Source organism: Spea bombifrons, chromosome 5 (genome assembly GCF_027358695.1).
Source record: "Spea bombifrons isolate aSpeBom1 chromosome 5, aSpeBom1.2.pri, whole genome shotgun sequence".
NCBI lineage: Eukaryota > Metazoa > Chordata > Amphibia > Anura > Pelobatidae > Spea > Spea bombifrons.
In genome coordinates, this window is record NC_071091.1 from 74,741,222 (window position 1) to 74,758,912 (window position 17,691).

At 39.8% G+C, this 17,691-nt stretch overlaps 1 protein-coding gene across 5 annotated transcripts in view; it reads left to right on the plus strand.

Annotated features, from left to right (window-relative positions):
* SPIRE1 (spire type actin nucleation factor 1) overlaps positions 1-17,691 on the plus strand; it is a 62,025-nt gene that overhangs the window by 19,065 nt on the left and 25,269 nt on the right. For all 5 annotated transcript variants that reach the window (XM_053466187.1, XM_053466189.1, XM_053466190.1 and 2 more), the window contains exon 3: positions 10,532-10,762. In XM_053466187.1, coding sequence (XP_053322162.1) covers positions 10,532-10,762 — 231 coding nt within the window. The remainder of the gene's footprint in view (positions 1-10,531; positions 10,763-17,691) is intronic.

Sequence of the window (17,691 nt, forward strand, 5' to 3'; positions counted from 1 at the left end):
ACTCTTGAACTCTGATCTCTGACAGTCGGGGAAGGTATTTGCGACGGACGCATACAAACCCCCGCTGCCAACTTCACCTCCGGAAGCACCGGTAAGTGTGTGTGTGTGGGGGGCGACGACAGGAGGATCCAGGTCCCCTGCAGCGGTGCGGGGGATCTGGATCTTAGTCTCCTAATCAGACCTCTATTTGAGGTCTGATTAGAAGACGACCCCGATTATAAGACGAGGGGTATTTTTCAGAGCATTTGCTCTGAAAAAAACCTCGTCTTATAATCGAGCAAATACGGTAATTGTTTCCCTAGCCTATTCCCCCCCCTCTGTGGTCACATGATTTATAAAGTGACAGACTATTGGTCTATTATAATGGTGATCCCAGAATAAAAAAAATGCATGATTCCTTTTTATTTTAGATCTTAATAGACCCAAGGCTATAAAACGAGTTATGCCCTTTAGCCTGCACCAGCATGTTTTTAACTCATTTTATAGAAAGCAGAACACCTTTTAACTATTCATCAAGTAGTCTGACCACGTTTGGGTACTTCTGATACTTCAGAGGACTACGGTTTTATTAATGCTTCGGTAAGAGGCACTTAAAAAAAGATTGCATGTTTATGTATCCAGACCTGTGAAAGGGAACAAAGAAAGATCTTTAGAGGATTATTATTACTTTTTTGTAGTAATAGGGCTCTTTTACAGTGCTTCAAAGATTAGTGGCTTATAAGATCGCTATTTAACTGTCCCTTAGAAAGTAAATATTACATTGATATTGTCTCTGAAAAGCAAATGATGCCCCTCTTACAACCAGTAAAAATGTATCTGCTTCATGAATGGAGATAAAAGAATGAACCGATGTGTTTTATGAAGATGATAACATCAAACAGATAAATAAGGTTAAGACATAACCTTCTGCCTGTTTGCCTTTTAAACAAGGTGTAGTCCGGATGGGTAGATCCGGCTGTTCTGCTTGGAAACTGTAAATTAACAACAGATGGGTAATAACCGACGGCCTGCTGCAGATCTAGACCGGCGCCTGCCAGTGGGTTAATCCCATACTGAGACCCGGAATCTCCGGTTAATATGATTTGATATGCCTGCTACATGGTGTCACGTGCTGGCATCAAAATCTATTTTTGGTTCCTCAATTAAGGAAATTTGTTTTTAAATGCGGATAGAGAATTCTGCTTGTGTTTTTAAATCGCACAGTACACGCAGTCCCCAGCTGAATAAATTGCATTATAAAAGCAAGCTTGCCCCAGGATATGGGTTTTAAGTCCTAAATGCGTTAATGCTTTGCTTTTTTCCCAAAAGCTTGTAATCTGGCTGATAAATTTTAAGGCTGAAGAACAGAATTTTACTCAGTTTTTGTAACCCCTTCTTCTGTGGCCTGAAAAAATGCACCTCTAATTTCTCCAACAGACAGTAGCTGGGTGGAAAGGGAATTGGCTACTGCCCAACTCTCTAAAAATGTGACGCTCCAGCCACAATATGTACTTTAATGCATATGATAGCTGAGAAGTCTCTTTCAATTTACATGGTGTCCCCCTTGCAGATCCTGCAGAACCCCCCCCCCATATGCATACCTGGGAACTTTCTGGCTCCAACTATCCAGAGCTTCCCTCACGGGGTGTGGGCAGGAGGTCCCTCAGATGGTGGTGGTCAGTCCCGTCAATGTCAATTGGGGACGCCCTATTTTTAGCGTTTTAGAGTTCTCAGGTATGCCCATATGTAATCACCCCCCAACCAAACACCAGCTTCAGTGCCGGCTGTGTTAGCATTGAAGGGGGCACAAGACCCCCAGGGCACATGTGTGGTAAACAATAGGGGTGCTTTCCTGCCACTGACTGGCTGCTTCACTTGCCTTAACGCAGATTAGACAGGGAGTTGCAGGATCTGCTAAACGGTAAGCGTATTTCTTTTTTTATTATTTCTTTTGGATTTGAGGAATGCTTATTAAAGTACTTTCAAAGTATATGAATATGCATCCTTTTTTTAAAGGCTGCCTGGGACACTGAAGCGGTATACCTGTGATGTTGTTCACTCATTTGCGATACCTGTCCCTGTCCTTTTTTCCCCCCATTTCTTAGTCAATACCTCCAAGGTGTCTTTATGAAGTGGTTTAGTAAAAATCTGGAAAAAAAAAACTAATGATTTTTTCCAATTCCACTAGATTTTTAAGGCTTTGAAGGGCTGTCTCGTTTCATAACCTGAGAATGAAACTTGCATTCTTTTTGCAGGACACGTGTAAATATCTAAGATCAGCTGATGGCCTTGGCCTTGAGGCTCTGGAATTTTCATAGCGGCAATACACGGTTTCCTTGTTTGTTCTGGTATTTTATTACGTTATTGTGAACTCTGTACTTGTGAGTATTCTGAAAATACTTTTATGTAGAGTTCCAAAATTTGATATTGCTCCCCCAAGAAGATAAAGTCTTACAAGGTTTGTGGTGCCTTTTATTGGGCCAGGGGTCAGGGCTACCTAAGCTTTCAACGCCTCGGATGTCCCTTCTTCTGATGTACCCCTGAGGCGTGACCTTGTTAAGAGATCTATATATAGCTTTCTCATGATTTGCACTATTATTCCTCCAATTTTGTTATCTCTTCCCTGTTCTTAAATTGCTGATAATTGGCTCAGGGACCCTTTGTAAGGATTGAGGGAGGAAATGCCATCAATGCTCAGTGTGGTGTTTGAACAGTAAAACATCACATGGCTGACAACAATGGCAGCCTCTGGCCTGCAGATAAGAGAAAAGATAAGGTTATATAAAGTTTATTGGAGCAAAAAGAAATATTGTTTTGTCAGTGCTAACCTGCATTACTGTATTTATAGTTCTTTTGCCTTGGGACTGCCCCTTTAAGTGTAGTAGAATACCCATTTCTCACATTTGCATCATTTAAATCATATTCATTTATTTTTACCTTTACTCCCGCCCCACGTTGATGATATACCAGTGATGAACCTTGAGTTGCTATTACTTGCTAATGGCTGGTTGCCTGCCTCTATGGCTTTCTTTTAAAGCCCTATAAACGCCATGACTAATTATAAACCTGTTACATATCTTATTGTATGGCTTTGTTGCTGAGTACTTTTTACTGAGGTGTTAATGACTGGTTATAGCGGAATAGTCAGAATGAGTCTCGTGAATTAGTCTCCTTATCTAATGTGTACCCTGTCGTTAGAGGAATGAACTATACATGTTCTGGATGCACATCTGATCCTGTAGCCTAGAAATTTGTCTGGAAATAGATATTGGTCCCCCTATTCATATTTTCACCATAAGGCACTTTCAATGCCCATCTCCATGCACATATTAAGGCCTATGTCTGGCACATTGATCCGGCACTGACAAGGTCGGTTTGCCCCTCTTATTCTGTCTCTAACCATAGCTGCAGCACTCAGTATGGATGCTTGACTATAGCATGGGAAGCTTAAAGGCAGAGTTTATTGTCCCTGATACCGCTATACTAATTTGCGGAGTCAGCTGGCTGCTGTTATAACATATGCAGAAGATATGTCCACCTGAACACATCTGGGGCAGGAAAAATAGCTGGGGAGGGCAAAGGGTAAATCCCGGGAAACCGTAGAAATGTAAAGGGAGCCCTCAGCTACCAGAGATGTTAAACCTGTTCTTCTGTAAATTAATGTTAATTAAGCATTTGTAATAAAGAGTGAATGTTGTGGCAGTGTTTTTTGTGTAGGTTTTCCAGATGCAATGAGAGGCAGACTTTAATAATAATTTTGGTTCTCTGGCACCATAGTGGATGCTTTTGTGCCCAGATTTTGGTACTAAAAGTTGCCTCCCCTGGTGTATCTCCTTCTGCAGCATGGGGAACACAACTAGAAGAGGAAAGCACCAGATAGAAAAATATAGAAATAACTTGGAAATGTCATGACTGTCCCATTCGGTCGCCTGTGGTGGGCTACGGTTAGCAGAACAAGCAGCCATACCTTCTCTAGCACTTTGGAACATGTAAGCAGAGCATTCAAGAGATGGACCACTCAATGGTTTTGGATTACTACTCCCAAAACTCTAGATGAAAAAGAGACGGCATGCAGGAGGATCATGGTAAATGTAGTCCAAACACAGGTGTATACTTGTTGCTAGTAACATGTTCCCGGGATTGAAATGTCACAAAGAGTGGTAATAGCAGACAAGTGCAGTGGTCACACATTATCTTTGTTTGCTTCCCGGTGGTTGTGGGTGTTGTAGCATAGCAGCCAAAATGAAGGGCTTCTGTTATATTGAGGGTACAAAATGTACCATTGCATTGCTAATCGCCTTGTAAATATATATTTTGCTTATAGATTGTGCAGGCTATCTTGATGCTTAAATACAGTCTACAAGTATGGCTGGCGAGTGGGCTGCATATTGTTTACACAGAGGGCTGAGCAAGCACTACCTCTTACATATTTATGAATGCCATCTTACCCACTTAAGAATGCATTATGCAGGGTAACATAAATCTCACTAAAAGAGAATTTTGGCATTGCTAGCCCTTCATAATGTATATTGAAGCTTGGGTGAAACTGACCTACAGTATGAAGTCCAGCTTTATCTTGCAAGGGCTTAGTTGACCCTGCATAATGCATAGTTAACTCAATAAGATTGTTAATTCTTCATACAGTAACTATGCATTATGCAGGGTCGCCTCAGCTCTTCCTGCAACATAAGCTTAGTTGGATTGGCCCTCCTAAACACACAGTGGGCATTAGCACCAGTGGCTTTTATGATGGACATATCATCAAGTTACCCCATAGGAAATTTTTTTCATGGACATGGGAAACTTAGTTTTGGGAATATACCTTTTATAGAGTTTGGTAAGTAAAGCTCCTGCCTCACACTTTGAGTTAGAAACACTCAACACCCTGCAAGTGAGGGCTAGCGACACATAACAACACATGTTACACCATGGAGAGCCTGATTTAGAAAACCACACACAAACATTTAATGCGATTTTTGAAATTAGGATACATTCTATGCACCTTTTTAAATAGTCATAAATGGTTGTGCGCAGTTTTCCGTCTGTGTGTCATATAAAACAATATTCTTATTATACCGCTTTCATTTCATTTTTCACAGCAGGCTCATAAGTTAAGGCAGTACCGTCCAACCGATTCAAGGCCGTGTACGGGTGCGTCGTGATCCTGTTATAACAATTAATATAGTTCAGAACATCAAGTATTGTGATTGCGTTGGGGCTATAGCAGTGTCACACCCAGTTCCACTGGTGTTCAGTTACAGAGCGCAGGATAACCACGTCATCAGTAATATCGGAACCAGCCACGACTTTAACGGATTTAATATAATATATTAAATTATTAATGTAACCAGCTCCTATAACTGTGCCAGACCCGACTCGTTATGTCACTAGCATTCTTATGATTGTATATTGCGTATGTGCGCAGCCATGGATGCTTTTTCCTAAACCAGTTTGTATCTATTAGCAGCATAATTAATGTAAAATTAAATTTTGTCTGCACAGATCACTGACAAATCTTGTAATGAAAGGAACGCTGGGTGGTGTTAGGTCATTTTATGTAGAAGACTGTGTCTGCAGGTCAACAAATGACTAAATTTTTCTTGGAACAATGTTTTCTCTTTATTTCAGCAAACCCGTATTTATAAAAATACATACCTGGGAACTCTTATCAATGGGTTACCCTGAGAGCCATTTAATAATCTACCACAAAGACTACTAAAGACTGTTATTTGTTGTGACTTAGTAATGGTGGCCACCACATGGTTCCTTGATGGTCTTTAGAATCTTGATGAGTCAGGAGATTAAGATACCCTGAATTTAAGCAAGAATTCCAGGTGTGATGTTCCACTGAAAAAAGTACAAAATACTCATCAACTCTAAAACCCTGTGATTGAGGCAAAACCTCTAAGACCTGAGAGCAAATTTAGAGGATTCCCAACTAGGGATGTACCGTATTTCTGGTGGGACTTACATTCCTGCAGTGTGGTCGTAAAGCTGCGTAATGGTTTTCGGTTTGCTTAATTGTTTTTACGGATGACGTGAAACCTTGCTTTTTCAGGTTGGAAGGGGATTATATAAGAAAGTGCTTATCAAATCCTCTAACAAACATGTCTGACCACATTTCTTTCACTGGCAGTTTGACAGAAGTTGTCTGTGGAACGCAGAATATACTGTGTAGTGAATTTGCTATTTGTTTGCTAAACACAAGCTGTCGGGCAGCAGAGCTGTCATTCCAGACAGCCCCCCGGTGCTGCTGCGTGTCTGCAGGCGTTATGGCATTCAAGTCTGAGCTTAGGTCAGCGGGCTGCCAGGTGTAAAGGGAACATGAAAACGTTTACAGGGGATTCCCATCACATTAAATACGTTTCCCAATATACCAGTATTTGTATAATTGAATGTTTTTTGACAGCTGCATCTTAGCAGTTTGTATGTGCTCTAGCTCCGTTATCTTAGCCCAATCTACCAGACAAACTAGTCCTGCTTATGATAGTAAACAGGCTTACCCAGTCAGACACTCTGACTAATGAAAGTCTATGGAGGAACAGACTTCATTAGCATTGCCATAAAGAATCATCTCAGTGTGGTCTCTGAGCAGGGTGCGTCTTACTTCAGTAAGTCTTACCTTAAAATAACAACGGCAGCCTCCAAATCTGCTGATAAAGGAAGGTTATTGGAACAAAATGAGATAAAACCACATTTTCTCAATGCTAACCCATATTTTGTTCCCATTGTCCAGCCATGGCAATGACTATTTTGCTATAATTGCCATCTCAATCATGTTAAGATGATGATTGATTTCTGCCTTGTCTGTGATCTCTGTGCCAGTGAAATTTGTTGGCTTGTTCTTAAGGTTCTTGTATTGGCAAATAACTCTTAAGCTGCTTTTGTGTGCTCAGCATGTTATTAAACCCCCATTATTGTACCCAAATCCATTTAGTTTTGCACAAAACTATTACTGTCCCATTTTATTTGTAGAGCACCAGCGGTTTCCATATTAGGATGAGAGTAAATACAAAATTAACAATGCACACGATTAATGCATGTTGAGGCATAGTGCAAAGGGAGAAAAATGCCACGTGCCTGCAAGCTTACAGTCTGTTGGGAAGTTATGGGGAATGAGGCAGAAGGTTTCGACCAGCATGTTATTAATTGTAAGATAGTTAAGTTCATCTTTTTTCTCATGTAACCAGGTTGTGTTGGACAGTGCCAACATGCTTCAGATCTTGTGCTCGCTGTGTCTGCAGAAACCCGGTGACATTCAACATCATCCTTTGTACTCAAATATAGAGCAGAGCATGGTTTCTCACTTGCAAACAAATAGAAGAACTTCATGGGGGCATCCCTTACCCATTCTAGGCAGCCACATAGTTTGCCTATAAGGCTTGCAGGCTAGTAGTTTTTAACATTCACTACTGTCTTTTTTTTAACTTTATATCATTTTTTCCCATGTAATGTCTTAAGAAGAGGTTATTCTCCAACCGAAGTGATAAATTACCAAATCTCAATTTTATACATGTGGAAAAGTATTCATTTGGTGTAGTTGAATCCTTGACCATACTTTTACTGAGGCCTGTAACCCTCCAGCTTCATGGCATGGTAGCTGTAAGGTTGTAAGATTTTTTTTGACTATTTAGCACAGTGATAAAGTCAGTGGCTCAGCTCGTAAAATGTCCTGTAAGCTGTAATACCTCTATTGAAAACCCATCTGGCCACATGAAACGCAAACATATGCCGAACCTCAATAAATGCCTCGAGGCGGGTTGTTTAATGTTGTGTGACTTGAATTTCAGGATAAAGCAGAAACGCTGCAACCATATGTAACTTTTTACTTATTTTTGGATTGTGGCATCTCCAGTATTTAAAAACCATCCTGTATAATAGTGTTCTAGACCCCTGCATTTGTAGGGGTCCTTTATATACACCTGTCATTAGAAGGGTTTACCTGCGATGTAAGCTGGATTCTTTTAACTTACTGAGAATTATCATTTAGCTAGTATCCAGAAAATAAGTGATTGCGGTCGGCGAAAGTGTTATTCCTGGTACTGAAGCTCTCTAAATGAGTTGTTACCTCTCCCTGTCCTAGAGGTTTCTATGAACAAGCAAGACTATTTGTCTGCAATTTGTATGCCTTTAACTCCCGTGACTCTTAATGCAAAAGTAACATCATAAAACCAAACAAGTAATGGCTCCTTTACCTGTAAGTAGACCAGCATGACACTCTTGTAATTTTGCATTAGCAGAAAATATGTGGTTTGTTCACTTTCTATTTCTAGTGTAGAATCTGGTTAGATGGAGTTTGGGAAATAGCTGGGTGAAGTTTATGTGAAATTGTAATACCTTACCAAAACAGTGAAACAATTATACAATGCAATAGAATAAATCACAAGACTTCGCTTAATGGCTAAAGTTAAATGAACATTTTGCATGGACTCCAATGTGTTTTATTTTTTAAATGGGGCATTTCCTTGCCACTTTGTACTTCTGCTGAAGCAGGAAGTGTACTTTAGTACGCTTCCTATGTACTTTTGTGTGCGCTTGTGCATGCCAGCTCTACTGGCTTGTATACAAATTGAGCTCCCTTTAAGGTTATTTGAATTATTTTGAAATGAGCAAAAGAAACTTGCACATATGGGAGAGTAACTGCCATGGGGTTTACTATGCTGTGTGCTGAAGCAGAATTGAGCAAGCAAGGTGAAAAAATTAAATAGCAGCCTCTTGTCTGTTCCTCTGATACGGAGGAGAGGGTGTTCCCACAAGCTCCTCTCTTTTGCAGGAGTGCACAGGGAACAGTGAGGTACCTGGGGGGTGGGTCCAAAATTGTTTACATAGGGCCACATTGCTGTGGCGCTGCCAGACCGTACAAGTAAACTTCCTCACACAGCGTGTGGGCCGCATAGACATCAACGCAGCCCCCGAAACCAGAGAAATCTGCAGGTGAGGTAAGTGAGTGCAGAAGGGTGAATGGGTAAATTAATGAGTGAGTGAGTAAATTAGTGAATGAATGTATACGTGGGGGCAGAAATGGCACAAGCAGGCTGTTAAGGGGATAGAGGTTGCACAGGCAGGCTATTTAGTGGCAGAAGTGGCAGACAGGTTGTTTAGTGGGCAGAGGTGGCAAATGCAGGCTGTTTAGTGGGTAGAAGTGGCACAGGCATGTTGTTTAGGATGCGGAGGTGGCACTATGGGACATGTTGCTTGTGAATTTGGAGTGCCCTGGGGCAATTTTTGCACTGGGACTCTGTGTTTTTTATGCTCCTTGTGTGGCGTATGGGCACGTCGGCTTGATAATGCAATAAAATATATGAAACTGGTGTCCAAATATTTCCAGAGCTAATTGTCACTCCCAGTCTGGCCTTGGCCTAGGGCAACACAAATATACCACAGAGAGTCTCATTAGATCCACCAAAATGCTTGCACTGGTGGTAATGATGTCACGTGCCAGGAGATGCAGAAAATATCTCCTGCATGCCAGAAAGCATGGGGAAAGGGGCAAAGGCATATGGGGGGAGGGTCTAGCTACCACGTGTTATTGCTAGGTTGTTAGAAATCCAGTGAATAATTTATTGTGGTGTGTTTGTTATGGCCCTATGATGTAACCTGTGATATGGCACATACTGTAAGAGATACATGTACATCAACATTCACTAAGCCTTCTGTAAGCATCTTCACAAGCTCTCTCACAGGAGTTAAATTTCCATAAAAAGCCCAGGATTTAGCTGTTTAGGCGAATGAAACTATAGCTTTCATAAATAATTAGTCTGAACCTGAAGATGTATCCTCACCCTTGTTTTAAATTCACATCACGGCGTGTCATTCAGTTCTGATACCATGTGACACTAAGAAGGTCCATGCCTAACCACAAGATAAATTGTGTGTCTTTTCTTATCATGAACGGTTTGTTTGTGCGGATGCATGCTTTAGTTCTTTCATTTTACAGCGGCATGTGTAATTCTAATGAAGAATTTACAGGAGACCAATCACTTGACTTTTAGTCATCCTAGTTTGACTACTGCATTTCTTAAGTGTGTGATTTCTGCTAATCACAAGAATCGACCATTTTTAAAAACCTCATTGTTTTGGATGAAATATTCTGTATTTAATGAACTTTTCTGCGTTCTGATTTTTGAAGCAGAAGTGAAAGGAATTCCAAATATAAGGATGAACCATTTCAGATTATTCAGAGTGGTAGAATGAATAGTATAAAAAAAAAAAAAAAAAAGCAAATGTAACACTCCAGGTGTTATTGAATGTGTCCACAGGTATATGTATGTCTGACTTTCCATATGTAAACTGTTACACTTCTGTCTGTAAGACTGCTTTTTTCTGTAGGACTTGAATCTGTAACTCTGCATGTTGCTAACTGTTATCTTTTATTTGTAACCATGTGTTACCATCATTTAACATAATTCTAGATTATGAGACTGTTTTAGCATTGGCCTCCACAGCTGTTGTTTCTGTAAGTGGGAATTGTTATGTTATGCACTTTTTAGCACTGCGGAAAATAATGGAGCTGCACAAATCCTTAATAATTATCTGCTGTGATTCTTTCCAGGTTATCGTATCCCTTGGGATTGTTATTTACAAAGCATTGGACTATGGTCTTAAAGACAACGAGGAAAGGGAGCTAAGCCCTCCCCTGGAGATGCTCATAGATAACATGACTTATGTGGACGAGACTGATGGGAGCAATGATGAAGGCTATGATGCTCTGGATGAGGAGGATGAGGATGGCAAGGAAAATGAAGAGCGAGAGTTCCGCCACACGTACAAAAATGTCATGAAGGTTTGTTGTGAAGTTTAAATATTTTTTTTTCTTTGAAATAATAAAGTGTAAATCCTTATATAATACTGATTTCTAACTTGATTTCTAAATCTATTACCATTGACAATGTATTTTTGAGCCAACCCAATGTACTGTAATTGAGAAACTGTCACCTTCACTGTTTTTAGCATTGTTGTTTAGCACTGTTTACATTTATTGAAACTACCCATGGATTGCGTGTTTTGTTTTTTTAATCAGTGTAATTGTTTTGGAGATACTTGGTTTGCAATCTCTTCTTAGTAAAGCTGAGGTAGATGGCACCCTGTGGCAGGGGCAACAATATCTTATCAACTTCCTGTAATTATCATTTGTTCCATACACCTAGCATTTCGAGACATCTTCATTTGTGGTGTGATTAGAGATAGATCTCCCATCTACCATCCAGCCACATAGTGGAGCTAAGTTGAAATGTGCCGTAAGGTGTCCACACTGGAGCTTCGATTGTCAATACCATAGCTTGCTTGGCCGGTCGGAGGACATCCCCAACAGGATCTTCCCAACTGGCCCCTTGTCCTGGTCAAGTTCTTGCTAAAGACTGCAAGAGTTGGTCAAAACATTGGCCACAATTTTCAACTCTTTTATAATTAACTCTTACTTAAAGACTCTAGTCCTGAACACCATTAGATTTATTCAGTTTATAGAACTGTAAAGTGTAGAATTTTGCAAAATGTGACACTTTAATCCTGGCACCTTTATAAAGCAGTGGTAAGAGCACATTCCTTTAAAATCTTGCACGTACCTTCGGGGTGTGCACTTGAACCCACGAGCCTCTTTCTGTGCTGCAGGTATTCTGTTCTAATGTATGATTAATCACCGCAGGAAGCCTGGAACTTGATGTGCCACTTCACATCTGATGCCCAATAATTGCTTTTTGTCACACTAAGCAGTTCCTGTTGGGATTTATTTGAAACTTAAAAGTAGTGACCATGGAAACCAGACACAAGGGTCATGTTGTGGGCACAGGCAATTAAGCGCATACCCAGGGGAGAATTATTGTGCGACTCGTCACAAAGGAAAACCGAGACCTCCCCAAATTTCTGTTTATCTCTCTTCAGGCAGACATATACAGTACATTTTTAGTTCATGACACATTTTGACCATGTTTTGAAAAGCAGAGCACATTTTAGTGTAGTCCAGTGAATTTTGTAAGCTCTGCGAGTTAGTTAAGAATGAGCCCTTCCGTGAATTCATGGCATCATCATTCCGTACCAGTCTTAGAAACCTGTTTATATACTAATTTAGTACTTAATCTAATACTTTTTATTAGTATTGCAGGTAGCTTAACAAAGTTCATCTTCTGGGTATCCACGCTGTAGTTCAATTTTTAGGTGACTATCTTTCCCTGCTATAATGGAAAAATGTACAGCTCGGTTTAATCCAAGCCCGGTCATACCCTTCCATTTCTACTGACTGGATCATCCTGCATATCGTGATATTAAACATTCTCTGGAGAACCTTCCTAAACTATTTTTTTTTAAATAAGGAAATAAAAGCGGTGTCTATAGTAACGGTGCATATTATTGCTATATTACGCTATATAATTACACATGTGAGAAATCAAACGTGACATGTTGAAATGATGAATGATTTACCAAGGAATAGCTACAGTGTGGCGTTACTGAAATGATAAATAGAGCCATAAATAATTTATGGTGCACAGCACTATGAGACTGATACCAATTTAAGCGATATCCCCAAAGGGGGAGCGGACAGCTGTATTATAATAGGATGGCAGCATGGAAGTCGGCTGCCAGATTGTCTGGAGTCACGTTTCATACCAAAGAGTATGAAGGCCCCGGGGAGGGGGGATTTCTTGTGTTTTCCCTTTATTTTAGTAAAATGTTGAAAAGCAGAGTAGATCTTGCAAACGTGTATCAATTGATTGCCATGTGTTTCTGAGCATTAATAACATTAAGAGGAAGGAGCCAGGCTCTTATTACTGGAATGAAGTGTTGGATCCGGCTTGCACGTTAATAAAGACATTCACAAATAGGAGACTTTATTGATATAGATAAGATCTGTTGGTTGGATTAATGGTCGAATTCTCCTCAGAAAAAGTTATCTCCTTTATTTAGATTATGCGCATAATCGAGACAAGGCACACAACACACAAAAGTCGAAGCGTTGTCTAATTACGTATTTGGATTACATGGTTTATATAACTTCTTATATTTCTTATCTACTTCTAATAGCATACATCATTCTGATTGGTTACTTTTTAAGCAGGTTACTCCTCTTAGTAGATATGTTGGCGCAACTCGTGATATATCATAGACTAGACATTTTCTACTGTCTTTGTCAGCAATAATATTTATGATAACATAAGCATTTTTCTAACAAGATCCCATTCAGGAGTGTATGTAAAGAAACATCAGATTCTGTCCAGCCGTAATAAACCTTTTAATTTGTAATGCTCTTCCTGTTTTTAATGAAGTCTCTAGCCACGATGTCAGAACAAATCACAGAAGTATCATTAATTTATCACATAATTAATTTGCAATGACAACATCTCTTAGAATTATTTAATATGGAGCAACTTATAATGCTGAATGATGAAGATTATTCCCAAGAAAATTGCTACTGATGGATGTAACACATTCTTCCTGGAGGCCTTCATCTCTGCTGGCTACAGAACAGTAAATTGTAGGCTACAGAAAAGTGCAGTGGGTTTTAAGTGCTGGTTGCCATCTGTGACAGGGTCTCACGTAATACACATACATTCATTACGTTTTTTGTGGAGGATTTGTATGCCAAAATTGTATTCATATCTAACAGCGGGTACAGGAAGACGTGAATTGTTAACTTATAAACAAGTTGTGTGGCTATTAAGCGATTTTAAATTGTTTACAGCAGAATAAGCTGAGAAATCACTTTGTGATTTGTTTTCATTCATCTATAATATTAACTTCAGTTACATCTTCATGTACATTCCCATTATTCATGTTGTAAACATGGCAGTGATTGCTTCCTGCGTTTGAGCGTGTATAAACTGTCAGGGATAAATACCAATGGTTAGTTGTACAAGTTACTCAATTGCAAACTATATATTTTGTTTGTTTTCCATTTGTTGTTGTTTTTTTTTAACCTCCATCAAGATATTACCCTCCATATGTGATATTGTGAATTCCTAGAAAGCAAAGAAGACACGCTGTCCAGCTTCAACGTCGCCCGTTACACATTAATGTTTATCCATATTATATTACCTGCACAATGGCAAGGGCGGTACATTGAGATACAGGTGTTTGGACTATAAAATCTATGGCTTTTGAATAATGTTAGGAATTGTTGGTGGCACTAGTGCACAGGTGGACATTGTCTTGTCTTCTACGAATTTGTGACAGTGGAACAGCAGCGCTGGGAAAGTGACACGGCTCCTACCCGACTGAGAGCATTTCTACTTTTTTGATTTCATTTGTCATGCTATGTGTGATGATGTGTCAGAATTATAGATTTTGTTCTACAAGAAACAGGAATTTTAGATTTGAAACAAACTCTAAATTATTGGTTCAAGATGGCTGTGTAACAGGAGTAAAAGTAGTCTTAGATTATTTTATGGTTTCAAGAGTTGCTCAGTTCATTTCCATGGAGAAACTAACACGTCCTAGAAGGCCTCTCATCATTTTTGCAGCCATTCCAGAGATTAAGACAGGGCAGTGTTTTAAGGGACACAATAACGTCCCATGTTTAGTTGATTTCATGCTCAGGTGGCCAGGCGTATCCAGTCGCTGGCGGCACACTGTAGCAGATCAGGTGAGTCTGTGGTGCTGTCGGCCCGTGTGCCAGATGGCCTCCTGTGCCAGATGGCCTCCTGTGCATATGAGCCAAATCCTCCACATATTCATAATAAGTATGGTACAGGAGAATAATCTTAAGCACTCTGATTGGTTTCCATGTTTTATTCTTTGTCCCAGAATTGTTCTGTATAAATATTGATGCACCGCTTAAATATACAACCCCGCAGTTTTTAGAAGGAACACACACCTTTTTTATATAACTGTTATAAATAAATGACAAACTAACAATAATAAAGAACCCCAAGTAATGTTGAAACATCAGCCATTTTTTCTACTGAGTAAATATATGATTTTTTTTTGCGCTTGAGAAAACAAGAAAGGAGCAACCCTAAAATTTCCATGCAGAATAATTCTGAGAAGCACTCTGCGGGCAGCTCAGCCTCTTTGCCTTCATTCTGAACTCAGTTTCACGGAAAGGGTATTCAAAGTTTGCTTACTGACTCCTGGGAAAAACTCAGGCATGACTTACCCCTTTTCTTGACGCAGACAAACAACAAGCTTCAGTGATCTGAGGAAAAATAGATCTGGGAATGACTGCCCCTGCAAGGTGCGTTAGAGACGCGTGCGTAGCCGCTTCAGCTGCCTGTCTGACATAAAGAGACTCAGAAGTTTAATCATTTCCTTGACAACAGATGGAACATGTACAAGACTGATTCTAAAAGCTCTGATCCAGAATCCACTCTTACCCAGCATATCCTCAGTAGCCAAACCATAAATATCACAAAATACGATCAAGGGAGAGATACATTTCGACAAGAAACAGAGCGTTTTTTAATGTACCCGAAACTGATGAACCTAGGAATTCCCACAATTAATGCAATAATGGGATACATCAGCAATTTCTCAGGGTTTCACCTTATGGAGCTGACAACCCCTCGTTAGGGCTTCCCAATGTCGGTTCTCTTATTATGGCATAGTTTTAAATTTAATTTCAATATATATTGAAATCATGAGGAGTAACAGAGAAATAATCACAACTTTCATACCGCTGTTTAGAATATCTGTGATTGTCTGGACTGTTAAAGGGTTAACATCACAAAAAGTCTCCAGACTAGGAAGCTTGCAGTTATATAAATATGGCAATATTGGTTTAAATTCTGTAGTTTTTAAAATATAACAATAAATGAAGAAGAAAAAGAGAGCCAGCGAAATAGAAACCAATAATTATATAACCATAAATGAAAAAAGAAGTGCACGTATATGGTTAACTAAAATATGACTAATTAGGGCATTTTTCTTGTATTCTCAAATGTTTTCAGTATTCTTGCAACATTGTATTAGTCAGTATGGATGAGCAATACCTGTGTGGAATTTTGGGCAACTCCCTAGAATGATATATCTGTACTGCATGTTAAAATGGTCCCAGTTAGCACTGGTCTTAGACACTGTGTTCATAGAATAACAGCTCTAGTCTTTCTCAAAATAGAGTAACGAAGACCATACTTTCCTATACGTTCCTATAAACGAATGTTTACTTCATCACAATAATGCACGTCACAGAACCAAATAGACGTGGGCTTATAGTTTTTGGCAACACAGTCAGAGCTGGGAAAGGTCTGCTATTGTAGACAGTCGCTTGTGGGGAATGAAAAGACACAGTCTGACCCATTTCCACTGCCTGTTGTTGTGACAGCTAAAGAAATTAGTATATGCCCCAATGCATTATCTGCACCTGTTATTTACCCATAATTCCTAGTGCTGGTACATCTCATGTGTACAGTGTTGGGAATTGTACACTCATTTCAACAGGACCCTCTGTACCCTTTCTCCCCATAATTCCAAGTTGTTTCGCGTCACTACATCCTGTTTACATATTGTTAAGTGCTGAAGAATATCACGGCGCCGTGTAAATCAATAAAAAATACATTATAGCAGCAGATGGTATGATCCTATCAATGTTAGCGGTACATTATGGCAATAGGATCCTTATTTTCCAAACTTTGTTTGAGAATCACTTTGTATACATAACCCCCATTGTCACAAGCCCAACTCATAGTTCACATTGGGTATGATTTTCTCCTTTGAGTGGCACAGCCATGGTCACTGTTTGCTTATGTGTTTTCTGGGATCCCCATTAGTTCACTCTTGACAGGCGGTTGAGCTTTCTATGACAGAGTCCTTTAAACAGGTAAGCCTGCCAAGTGTGTAGCCTAATCTCCTGTCCAGCTGTGGACTAACAATAGTAGAGGGAAATAAAGTTTTGCTGAGTTCTGATTCTTCTGTGAGCTCATTGGCACTAAGTCCCACAGGAATGTTAATGATTTAGCTTTGTGGTTATGTAACTACAGTCTGACTTTGCTCCTCAAGTTAAAAGTCACTCCTCCAGAGCACAAGTACAAGCCACATGGACAGAGACGCCCGGCAGCGTGTGAACCGCTCTAAAGAGTGATGTTCAATTATAAAGCAGGCCTGCCAACTCTCCTGGCTTTCCTTGTATTCCTAATATCTTGAGTCCAGTAGTACCCCAGCCAATATTCATGATGGTAAAAGCAGGATGTGCAGGGTCAAGATGCACACCAATAAATTCCCTCTTTCCATCTACACAGCTATAATGCTGAAGTTGTCTCTCTCTGTCCTTTGTCCCAGTCACAGCTTGTAAAATGGATGGCTCCTGTTGAGAGACTGACCAGTGAATGATAGAATATATCTACTGCTGGAAGTATAGTAGACTGCAGTATGGCTATAAATCACACTATTAATCTCTTCTCGGCCTTTTGGCTAAGATCAAGTAAACACCACAGAAAGGGAAGCTTGGTTCTCTGGCCTTAAGGCTGGGAAACTTGAAGCCCGAGGTTCTTCAGAGCCCCCTGAGATACATTTTAGTGGACCAGTGTTTGCCGAAAGTAATATGTGGATTTGCATAAACCTTCAAGGCCTAATATCAGTTTTTTTCATACTCCAATAAATAGATGTACATTATATTGTGTGATTTTCTTAATTTTATGTATTTTTTGCATTTTCACATCGATCTATGTGTGTGTATGTAAGTAGAGCAACATAATGCATGCCCTTTGCTACTGTAACTGGTTTTCTGATGTGTATGGGTGCTTGGTTTCATAAGCAGAAAAGCACAGAAACATCACATGTTTGCTTTGG